General features: G+C 39.4%; 1 protein-coding gene across 1 annotated transcript in view; it reads right to left on the minus strand.

Annotated features, from left to right (window-relative positions):
* Window positions 1-12,124, minus strand: part of LOC133542001 (phospholipase B1, membrane-associated-like) — a 58,024-nt gene that overhangs the window by 26,791 nt on the left and 19,109 nt on the right. Inside the window, exons 11-19 of the mRNA XM_061885763.1 lie at window positions 10,089-10,162; window positions 9,964-10,007; window positions 9,786-9,894; window positions 4,822-4,870; window positions 4,360-4,440; window positions 4,211-4,276; window positions 4,027-4,127; window positions 870-951; window positions 364-468 (exon numbers count right to left, since the gene is read on the minus strand). Of these exons, the coding sequence (XP_061741747.1) occupies window positions 364-468; window positions 870-951; window positions 4,027-4,127; window positions 4,211-4,276; window positions 4,360-4,440; window positions 4,822-4,870; window positions 9,786-9,894; window positions 9,964-10,007; window positions 10,089-10,162 (711 nt within the window). The remainder of the gene's footprint in view (window positions 1-363; window positions 469-869; window positions 952-4,026; window positions 4,128-4,210; window positions 4,277-4,359; window positions 4,441-4,821; window positions 4,871-9,785; window positions 9,895-9,963; window positions 10,008-10,088; window positions 10,163-12,124) is intronic.

Here is a 12,124-nt window from a genome sequence, read left to right on the forward strand (position 1 = left end):
AACAGTCGAAAAAACGGAAAATAACAGAGCTGATTTGACTCGATGTTTGTAATGTGTTTGAGAAAATGGCGTTGTGACGTCATCGCCCCGAGAGCGAATAATAGAAAGGCGTTTAATTCGCCAAAATTCACCCATTTAGAGTTCGGAAACCGGTAAAAAAAAATATATGGTCCTTTTTCTGCAACATCAAGGTATATATTGACGCTTACATAGGTCTGGTGATAATGTTCCCCTTTAAGTTGGAGAACTTGCACAATCGGTGGCTGACTAAATACTTTTTTGCCCCACTGTATATATATACATATATATATATATATATATATATATATGTATATGTTGAACATGTATGGATTTATTACTCACCGGTAGTTCGGGAACGATTACTTCTCGGAAAAAAGGCTGGATGACCACAGTGAAGTCGCGGCGAGTGTCGTAACGTTTTGACTCGACAAGTTCATTCAGTACCAGCTGTGGGACAGAGGGCATTCAGTAAAGTTAAAGTACCACTGATAGTCACACACACACTAGGTGTTGGGAAATTACCCTCTGCATTTAACATCTCGTTGTAGCCTTTATTAATACAGTGCTTCTCAATCATTTTCTGTTACGCCCTCCCGAGGAAGAAGAAAATATTTTGCGCCCCTCCTACAGTATGTGTGTATAAAATTGTTATAAGTAACCTCTGCGTAACATTGTACCCTTATTAACTTTAAAGCAAAGTCTTTCTTTTTCGCCCACACTGTAGTCGCACTAAAGCCAAGCGTCACTTGCATACGCTTTGTTATATTTTAGTACGTCTGGCACAACCCACTGTTTGAGAAGGACTATATTGACACCACAACTTCCTGTAACATCCTGGTCTGTCCTACCTGATATTTACTGTTCAGCTCTTCCAACTTATTCAAAGCTGTCGAAGAGGGCTTTGGTAAGACAACGCAAGGACACATAATTCTAGAAAAGAGACAACATGTAATTATTAAGACAAATATTGATATTCAGATTTAAACCAGTGAAATGCTTGATGATACTGAGCAAGTTGACGGAAAATTAGAAGGTATAAAGTATTGTCTTTAACAGTATTATGTAACACGCTAGGGCAGTGGTTCTCAAATGGGGGTACTTGAAAATATACCAAGGGATACGTGAGATTTTTTTTTAAATATTCTAAAAATAGCAACAATTCAAAAATCCTTTATATATATTTATTGAATAAGACTTCAACAAAATATGAATGTAAGTTCATAAACTCTGAAAAGAAATGCAACAATGCAATATTCAGTGTTGACAGCTAGTTTCTTTGTGGACATGTTCCATAAATTTACCATGAATTGATTAACGTTAAACAAGTTGAAAAACTTATTCGGGCGTTACCATTTAATGGTCAATTGTACGAAATATGTACTGAACTGTGCAATCTAATAATAAAAGTTTCAAATCAAATATTGTTTATGTTTAAAATGTTATTTTTGTTTTGAAGAAATGTTTAGAATTAAGTTCATGAATCCAGATGGATCTCTATAACAATCCCCAAAGAGGGCACTTTAAGTTGATGATTACTTGATGATGATTCTATGTGTAGAAATCTTTATTAGTGAATCACTTTTTTTTTTTTCAAAAAGTTTTTAGTTATTTTTATATCTTTTTTTTTTCAAAAAGTTCAAGAAAGACCACTAAAAATGAAAAATATTTTGCATTGTTATACAATTTAATAAATCAGAAACTGATGACATAGTGCTGTATTTTACTTCTTTATCTCTTTTTTTTCAACCAAAAATGTTTTGCGCTGATTATGTGGTACTTGAATTAAAACAATTTCACAAGGGGTTCATAACTGAAAAAAGGTTGAGAACCACTGCACTAGGGAGCTGTAGGGTTGACTTCAGTATGGCATGATAGTGTATTTTCCTCCGCTGGGGTTTTAAGTCATCTTTTTCTCGTAAAATTTGTTCTCATCACAATTATAATAAACTTGCTTTGGTATAAAGCTTTGACAAACTCTTCATTACGAGCAAGCACAAAGGAATGAGTGAAACGTTCGCACACAGAGTCATGAATCGCAATCAGGGGCATACTTTGCTCGGGCTAATAGTTCGTACATTGAAAAGTTCAGAAAAAAAAAAGTCCTCTGTAATTCCTACTTGGCAGAAACTCATTTCCGGGGCCAATTAACAGTGATAAAAAACAGATAATTGTATTACTTTTGGCAACCAGAAAAAGATTTGACTATGGTAGTGTGTGCATAAGAGACAATCAACACAAATGCCGTTAAAGTAGGTGTAGCTGCTAACAGAAGCACATTGTATATATGTTGTATAATTACATAGTTGGTTAGAGTAAATATATACAATGTATAAATATAAGTTCATATTTACATATAATGTGATTAAAATGTATTTCCATTGGTAATTTTGTGCAAGTAAATGTTAACTTTATTTTTCTTTTACAAAAGCCATGTAAATTGGAGGAGAAAGTATTTTTTGTTCCGGTTTGGTCACGTTGTCGGGGGGACGATTAATATGTGACAGAATAAGGGAAACAGCATGAGACAGCAAGCATTTGATGGAAGAGGTTAATAGAGTCTCGGCTTCAAAATAAACTTTATTCCCTCTGAGTTTGTGAGGCCAATGAGGTATGATTCTTTCTGATAATGTATGTGAAATTAATGTTTTCTTTTATTTGACATCAGACTAATTGTAAGTTCTGGTTTTCTTATTAGTTCTGACGGCATTATTTTGGCATTGTTTGGCATCGTTGTTAAAGAGAATTAAGGCGTGGCTGAAATAAATGTCTGTGGGAGAAACACGAACAACTTGAGCCTTGATTAAGGTTAAGTAGGTTTAAAATTAGATATTAAGAAATCATGTATTAAGAATATTTTACAAGTAAAGATTTGTGTTTACTATAAATAATCGCCTATGAACAATAATTAGACTACATTGACAACTCCTATTCAGTTGTTCAATACCATTTGTTTGTATTCCAGATAATGTTCAAAGTTCATATGAAAAAATAAAAATTAAAAAAAAGTTGATTGCTGCAAGGGGAAATAAACATTTTTGATATCTTCCAGCGCAGAGAGGCCAATTCAAAACTGCTATGCTGCATCTGCATTAATTGCAAAAGTACACAAGACACAATAAATGAAAAAAAAAAATCAAGTAATATACTTTCAACACTATAATTTTGTAAATAGTCTGGTTGTTTTAGAAACACGACTGTAAAGCTTTCATGATAACGGCGTTCAAAGCGATGCTAAATTAGCAATTATCTTTATCGGCTCTTGAATGCGGCTTCACGGTGGCAGAGGGGTTAGTTACTGCGTCTGCCTCACAATACGAAGGTCCTGAGTAGTCTGGATTTCAATCCCACGCTCGGGAGCTCTCTGTGTAGAGTTTGCATGTTCTTCCTGTGAATGCGTGGGTTCCCTCCGGGTACTCCGGCTTCCTCCCACCTCCAAAGACATGCACCTGGGGATAGGTCGATCGGCAACACTAAGAATTGGCCCTAGTGTGTGAATGTGAGTGTGAATGTTGTCTGTCTAATTGTGTTGGCCCTGCGATGAGGTGGCGACTTGTCCAGGGTGTACACCGCCTTCCGCCCGATTGTAACTGAGATAGGCACCAGCGCCCCCCGTGACCCCAAAGGGAATAAGCGGTAGAAAATGGATGGCTTTTGAATGTTGCTGAACCAAACAAACTATTGCAATGGACATGTTGACCCACTGCCTAATTAAAAGTTTAACAGAAACAAATGTATTTGTATCCTTGAGGCCATCAGTCCATGAAAGTAGACCAAGAAAACACCTGCAGAGCACGACCACCACTAGAGTTATTGGTTGCCATAATCAAGTGTCTCCTAATCATTTTAGTCCCAAACAACAGTATGTGCTTATGGCAGAGGCCGACCTGTTGTGCTCTATTGTACAACAACATTGTGCTTATTACAAACTACTATAGAATGCAGGGTTTTTAAGATACTTATTTGAAGTCCACTTTTACATACTATGTCTTAAAACATTGTACTCACTGGACTAGCCAGGTTGGGCATTTCAGTGTGGCATTAATGTGCAGTTTTCGGAGAGGGATAATGTGGATGGGTTCTATTAAGTTGACCAGAGCCCGGGGCACCTGGCAAAGATGAACACAGCCATTATCAACACACATAACCATGCTAAAATAGAAATTATGACACTGTGTGCGTTTTACAGTACCTCTTTGTGGAGATAATCCAGACTTTGTTGGATCTTGTTGACATAATTCTCCACAGAAAAAAATAACTGTAAAAAAACAAATGAGCAAAATATGAAACATTGTCTTTGAAGCAATTTCTTTTGGATCCTAAGAGGTCATAAATACTCACAGAATTTTGGCAGTGATCACAGATGTCATTTCCTCCGATAAAAACAGTGATCACCTTCCAATCAGATTCAAAGTTGATGGTCTGCATGGAAGAATTGTTTATGCTCTACTTTTCTCCTCTTTTTCTTTTTTATGTGTTTGTTTACTTTCTATACCGCTTATCTTTAGTAGGATCACGGGTAAGCCAAGTCAAGAAAAACTAGTTCTTATTTGAAATAGACGTTTTGTTAATTTAAGAATATTCTATCAGACACATAATATTTAAGAATAATAAGAATATTAAGAAAAAGAATGAGGAAAAGAAGAAGAAGAAGAAAAAGAAGAATAATAAGAAGAAGACTAACAAGAATAAGAAAGAATAAGAATAAGTATAAGAATAAGACTAATAAGAAGAATAATAAGAAGAACATTATTAAAACAGAAGAAAAAGGAGATGATTATTAAAACAGACTGCTGTACTTACAGAGTTCTTCATCCTGGCCACCAGGGCGTGCGCTTGTCTTAACAGGTCTCTATTTAACACATACCGGTAATTAACATTTAATATAATATTGAAATAATTGTTATTTATTTATTCGTATTATTTTGATTATTGTTACAAATTTTATGATTGTTATATCAAAGTAATTTGAATTTTGATAATAAAATTGTCTAAATGCATGAAATAGGTACATGAAAAAAAAATTAAAATGCAAAGTGTCTCAAAGCAATACATACCAAGACAAATAACTTTTCAATGGTAAGGGACACACATTTTAGTTCAAGATTAAATTGCTTTTTTGTCTTAAATTATTCATTAAGACGATAAAGAAATGTGTGAGCCTTATAATGAAAAAAATGAAAACTTAATTAATACATTTATTATCATTAGTTAATTTGCAACATTGGAATTACAGAAAAATAGCTATAACTTCCATATTTCCTACAATTTTTAAAATTAGAAATTTGAAAAAGGCAATCCAAAAACAATTTATCCATCCATCTTCTTTCGCTTATCCGAGGTCGGGTCACGGGGGCAGCAGCCTAAGCGGGGAAGCGCAGACTTTCCTCTCCCCAGCCACTTCGTTCAGCTCTTCTCGGGGAATCCCGAGGCGTTCCCAGGCCAGCCGGGAGACAAGGTCTTCCCAACGTGTCCTGGGTCTTCCCCGTGGCCTCCTACCGCTCGGACGTGTTCCCAGGCCAGCCGGGAGACATAGTCTTCCCAACGTGTCCTGGGTCTTCCCCGTGGCCTCCTACCGGTCGGACGTGTTCCCAGGCCAGCCGGGAGACATAGTCTTCCCAACGTGTCCTGGGTCTCCCCCGTGGCCTCCTACCGGTCGGACGTGCTCCCAGGCCAGCCGGGAAACATAGTCTTCCCAACGTGTCTTGGGTCTTCCCCGTGGCCTCCTACCGGTCGAACGTGCCCGAAACACCTCCTTAGGGAGGCGTTTGGGTGGCATCCTGACCAGATGCCCGAACCACCTCATCTGGCTCCTCTCGATGTAGAGGAGCAGCGGCTTTACTTTGAGTTCCCCCCAGATGGCAGAGCTTCTCTCCCTATCTCTAAGGGAGAACCCCGCCACCCGGCGGAGGAAACTCATTTCGGCCGCTTGCACCCGACAATCTATTTCCAATAAATCTAATTATTCAATTAATTCATTAATTCATTAAAAAAAACTAATTCCCTATAAAATTAAATTTTTTTATGCAGTTTTCTATAAATTATACCTTTAGATTGGTTCAATAAAATCAATCAATTTCATGCAGTGTTGTCACTACAAATGTGAAGTCCCCACAGGTGGCATCAGGGGCAAGAGTACACTTACTTTATGAATATACCATTGTTAGTATGATATGTTAGTGGAGTTTTCGGGATGAAAAGTTACACATTTTTTGGCCGTGGCCTCGGACAAACATTCTCAGTAACATTTGTTTCGGACTAAACAGTGCACTGTTGATTTTTAATACGCCTTATAGTCCGAAAAAACGATACTGAAAATGTGTGCTCGAGGCAACGGCCATAAAAATGTAACCTGGTGCGGTGCACTGTATTTACTAACCGTGAACTCATTTTGTGTCGTACATGGTGTAATGTAAGTGTGACCAGTAGATGGCAGTCACACATATGAGATGTGTGAACTGCAGATTGACGCCTGTTGTTGAATAAATGAAGTTTAGCAAGCAAGACCAAAACTTTTATTGAGAATATATAACCTTACTGACGGCACTCGAAAATCTGTGAAAATGTTTTAGTTTGACTTCGGTAAGCAATGAACCCGCACGGTTTGATGGGATTGTCGGGACCATTACGGCTAATTACTGCGCTTCAACATACGGGTATTATTATGGTGTGTGTGTGAGTGTGTGTGTGTGTGTGTGTGTGTGTGTGTGTGTGTGTGTGTGTGTGTGTGTGTGTGTGTGTGTGTATAAGGACCCCACAATGACACACTTTAGGAGAAATATTCTATGATGTTTTGTTTTACCCTATTATGCAAAACCAACTTTTCTTACCCGTTGTGTATTTGGGATATGCGTAAGTCCCGAAAACCTGCACGCCATTGTAGCCTGGGGTGTTGCCAATAAGCACCTTTTTGTTGTTGTTGTGGGGAATTCATCCTCCACTGTTGCCATTTCTAATGCAAAGTAAAGTACGGTTCCAATTTACATCTATCAGGAGTTTCGCTGTTTGGGTTCCACTTCGTCTAAGTAGAACCACGTAAATGAGACCACGTACCAAACCGTGCATTCTGAAGTCAGAAAGCGGCTTGAAAAGTCTGTAAAATATAACCTATGCAAAATGTTGACCAAAGAACCACCATTGTTTATTTATGAGGACCATAAAGAAGTGTTTTAAATGTAAAAACAAATAATATGACCTCTCGAAAGTGAACTGTTTTAAAGACAACCACAGTGGACACTAGATTTGTAACGTGATCCAAAATGGCTAATGCAACACACCATTGGTTGTTTTGTATCAGATCTTGAATGTATTACTTTTTTAGCTGAATATATACAACCCTAAGCCTAATCCCCAACCTAACCCTAACAGTAACGTTAACTTATTTTCAGCAGTATTTGTTTTTATTTATTTATGATTTCCGTCTTATGTATTGTCTCTCCAGCGTCATTTCGGTTTAAAGGCCTACTGAAACCCACTACTACCGACCACACGGTCTGATAGTTTATAAATCAATGATGAAATATTAACATTGCAACACATGCCAATACGGCCGGTTTAGTTTACTAAATTACAATTTTTAATTTCCCACGGAGTTTCTTGTTGAAAACGTCGCGGAATGATGACGTGTGTTTTTTACGTTTCTGGTTGTAGCGGACATATTAGCCCAGCACCACTTACAGCTAAAAGTCGTCTCTTTTCATTGCATAATTACACAGTAATTTGGACATCTGTGTTCCTGAATCTTTTGCAATTTTTTCAATTAATAACGGAGACTATAAAGAATAATGCTGTTGGTGGAAAGCGGTGGATTGCAGCTGCCTTTAGCACCGAAACACAACCGGTGTTTCTTTGTTTGTTGTCAAGCTTTAACACAGAGCGGTCAAGCGAACATGTTTCTCTACGTCAACCAGCAAGTTTTTGGATGGGAAAATTGTGACATTAAGTCGGCTCTTACCGGAGACTTGAGTGGATTATGCGACCTCCTCCTGTAGCTGTCAAAAAGGCAGGTGTGATCTTGTCTTCCATTGGCTTCTCTCAGACAGTGGCGTTCACCGCAGCCCTCCGTCTTTCAGGTATGACTTTATAATCTCAATAAAACACTTAACACAATAACCAGATAAGGGATTTTCCAGAATTATCCTAGTAAATGTGTCTAATAAAATCTGAATTGCTCACATTGCCGTCGCCTGGAGCTGTCGCCTTTTCTTTTTTTTTTTCTTTTTTTTTTAGTGCTTCACTCTAACTTTCCTCATCCACAAATCTTTCATCTTCGCTCAAATTAATGGGGAACTCGTCGCTTTCTCGGTCCGAATTGCACTTGCTGCTGGTGGCTATGATTATAAACAATGTGAGGATGTGAGGAGCCCTACAACCCGTGACGTCACGCACACATCTTCTGCTACTTCCGGTAAAGGCAAGGCTTTTTTATTAGCGACCAAAAGTTGCGAACTTTATTGTTCTCTACTAAATCCTTTCAGCAAAAATATGGCAATATCGCGAAATGATCAAGTATGACACATAGAATGGACCTGCTATCCCCGTTTAAATAACAAAATCTCATTTCAGTAGGCCTTTAAGACACGCTTCACTTCAGTTGTCATCACCCGTGTGGGCACGTCTTTGAGTTGATGCGACTTAGAGTTGGTGTGACTTAGACTTAAAGTGGGAGTGACTTAGACTTAAAGTGGAACTGCACCTTTTTTTGGAATTTGCCTATCGTTCACAAGTGTCACACCTGGGTAAAGACTTGTCTGGGTTTAGTCTGGTTTCATGTTGTCTTGTCATTTCCTGTTTATTTTGAAAGGTTAACTCTCCCTCTCGTTTTAGATCACTTGCCCTTTCTCCTGTTTCAATGGTCTGTCTCTCCTAATGCCTGATTGCGTCCACCTGTGTCACCCACCCTCATGTGTATAAATGGCTCGTCTTCCTTCTGTCCTGTGCCAGAGTGTCTTCGTACCTTTTGTGCAAACCTCCAGCGATCCATGTTCACAGCCATTTCCACGTTTTTTGTACCCCTTTTGTCAAGTAAGATTAGTTGTTAGCATTGCCTCCCTTGGAGCGCCTTTTGTTATATTTTGCATATTGTTCTCTTTGCACCATTTTTCCCTCTGCAGCTGGAGCGTTTTGAGTTCTTGATGAGATTTTGTTAGTTTTGAGGTTAGGTAAGCTCAGCTTTTGATAGCCTGTTAAGTTTTTCCCCTTTTCCCTTGTTTTGAATAAATATTTCTTTTTCAACTCCTGCCTCTGTGTCCAGGGTCCTGTTCCGGTTGTGACAGTACTGTATTGTCACAAAAAAACGTGGGAATGGCTGTGGACATGGATCGATGGAAGTTTGCACAAAAGGTACGCAGACACTCTGGCACAGGACAGAAGGAAGACGAGCCATTTATACACATGAGGGTGGGTGACACAGGTGGACGCAATCAGGCAATCAGGAGAGACAGACCGGTGAAACAGGAGGAAGGGCAAGTGATCTGAAATGAGAGGGAGAGTTAACCTTTCAAAATAAAACAGGAAATGACAAAACAACATGAAACCGGACGAAACCCAGACAAGACTTCACCCAGGTGTGACAAAAAACATTGATGAAAGACATGCCGACGGATTGATATTTTTTTTAATGCGCGGACACAGCTCGATATACTTGGCCGATTCAACATGTAATAGGGGCTCTTGAACTATTACCTACCACTATTTAGTTAGTCATTGAAGGCCTATTGTATAAAAGAACCATATTTAAAGTAATATCTGCACTCGGGAGGACTTACCTGCTTTTAGCGCCTTGGACAGCCTGGTTGAAAAAAGCCTGAGGTGTGTACTCTTTCCCTTTTCCAACAGAGTAGCCGGTCACGTTTGGATTAAAATGCTTCAAAATATCTATGAGAACATACAAATAGTTTTATTTTTTTTTGTGCAGCTTTCGGAAAAATCCCCCAAAATACTTACTGGGCAGAGTTGTGATGGTTGTGACGTTTCCATCGCCGCCGATACTAGACAAAAAAAATAAAATATGATGTTCACTTGCAAGAGGGTATAAAATATTTGTTTTAGTGACGTTAAGTTTGAGGCACCTCCATGATAAACCTCTGTACTGAGTTAGGACATCTACGATGTTTGTTTGACTTGATCCAATGCCGTTCCCCGCCTGAAAACAGAAATTCTTTTAATATCACACATCAAAGGGTTTGTTTAGATTAAGGTAAAAAAAAATTGAATCTTGAGTGCAAAACAACATCATATCCCAAATGAGTAGGAAGAAGCCAAGCTTGAGTGACAGGTGTCTTTCTTAAACTGGCTCATTTCATATAGTACATTGCATTCTATACATAGTTTGTTCTATATCATAGTTCCACATACTAATATTCTAAACACAACAACTTGTTTGTGGCACCATTTTGGTCTTGAATTTGACTTATTAGTATTAAGACTTAGAGGCCTCAACCGTAAACCTAACATCACCAACCCACATACACACTTGGTGTGTTTACATGCACAAAACATTTGCTAATTGACAAAGCTAGAATGTGAGTTTTGATAATCATACATCCTGTCATTGTTCACTTAAATATAAATACGTAAATATATAAATCATTTATAAATGTAATACAGTATTTAATTTTATAAAATATATAAATATGTCAAATATGGGGACGGCGTGGCGCAGTGGGAGAGTGGCCGTGCGCACCCTGAGGATCCCTTGTTCAATCCCCACCTAGTATCAACCTCGTCACGTCCGTTGTGTCTTGAGCAAGACACTTCACCCTTGCTCCTGATGGGTGCTGGTTAGCGCCTTGCATGGCAGCTCCCTCCATCAGTGTGTGAATGGGTAAATGTGGAAGTAGTGTCAAAGCGCTTTGAGTACCTTGTAGGTAGAAAAGCGCTATACAAGTACAACCCCTTTAACATTTATCATTTAAGTTTCCATTTTTTTTTATAGCTCACAGATGTCTCAACTTCTTTTACTAAGGGCCGCACATTGAAAAAAGGATGCGGGGGCCCATTTTGATATTTCATTTTCAAAGCAAATTCACTACAATGTATAGAAAACCTAAATAAATGTCATCTTTGTGTTATTAATAATGGTGCATGATACTTATCCATCCATCTTCTTCCGCTTATTCGAAACCGTATTGCGGGGGCATCAGCCGTAGCAGAGAAGCCCAGACTTCCCGCTCCCCAGCCACATCATCCCATTCCAGCCAGGAGACATAATCTCCCCAAATTGTCCTGTGTCTGTCCCGTGGCCTCCTACCAGTTGGACGTGCCTTAAACACATGAAGGCGTCTGGGGGACATCCTGACCAGATGCCCAAACCAACTAATCTGTTTCCTTTTGATGTGGAGGAGCTGCGGCTTTACTTTGAGCGCCTTTCCGATCGACAGAGCCTCTCACCCTATCTCTAAGCGAGAGCCCCGCTACCCGACGGAGAAAACTCATTTTGACCGCTTTTAACCGTGATCTTGTTCTTTCGGTCATAACCCAAAGGTCATGACCATAGGTGAGGGATGGGTATGTACATCAACCGGTAATTTGAGAGCTATGCCTCGTGATTCAGCTCCTTCACCACAAAGGATCGATGCAGGGTTCAGATCACTGCAGACGCTGCACTGATCCGGCTGTCGATCTCACAATCCACTCTTTCCTCACTCATGAACAAGACTCTGAGGTACTTGAACTCCTCCACTTGGGTCAAGATCCCCTTCCCCAACCCGAAGATGGCACGCCATCATTTTCCAAGCGAGAACCCTGGACTCGGACATGGAGTTGCTGATTCTCATCCCATTCGCTTCACACTCGGCTGCGAACCGATCCATTGAGAGTTGAAGGTCCTGGCCAGATGAATCCATCAGAACCACATCAAATGCAAAAAGCAGAGACCTAATCCTACAGCCGCCAAACCGGATCCCCTCGACAACCTGACTTCGTCTAGAAATGTCGTTCATAAAAGTTATGAACAGAATCACTGAAAAAAAGGGCTGCACTGGCTGAGTCCAACCTTCACTGGAAACGGATCCGACCAATGCAGACCAAGCTCCGACACCTATCCTACTGTACAGGGAGCGGACCGCCACGATCAGACAGTCTAATACACCATACTCTCTTTGCA

This window comes from Nerophis ophidion, linkage group LG24 (genome assembly GCF_033978795.1).
Source record: "Nerophis ophidion isolate RoL-2023_Sa linkage group LG24, RoL_Noph_v1.0, whole genome shotgun sequence".
Taxonomy (NCBI): domain Eukaryota; kingdom Metazoa; phylum Chordata; class Actinopteri; order Syngnathiformes; family Syngnathidae; genus Nerophis; species Nerophis ophidion.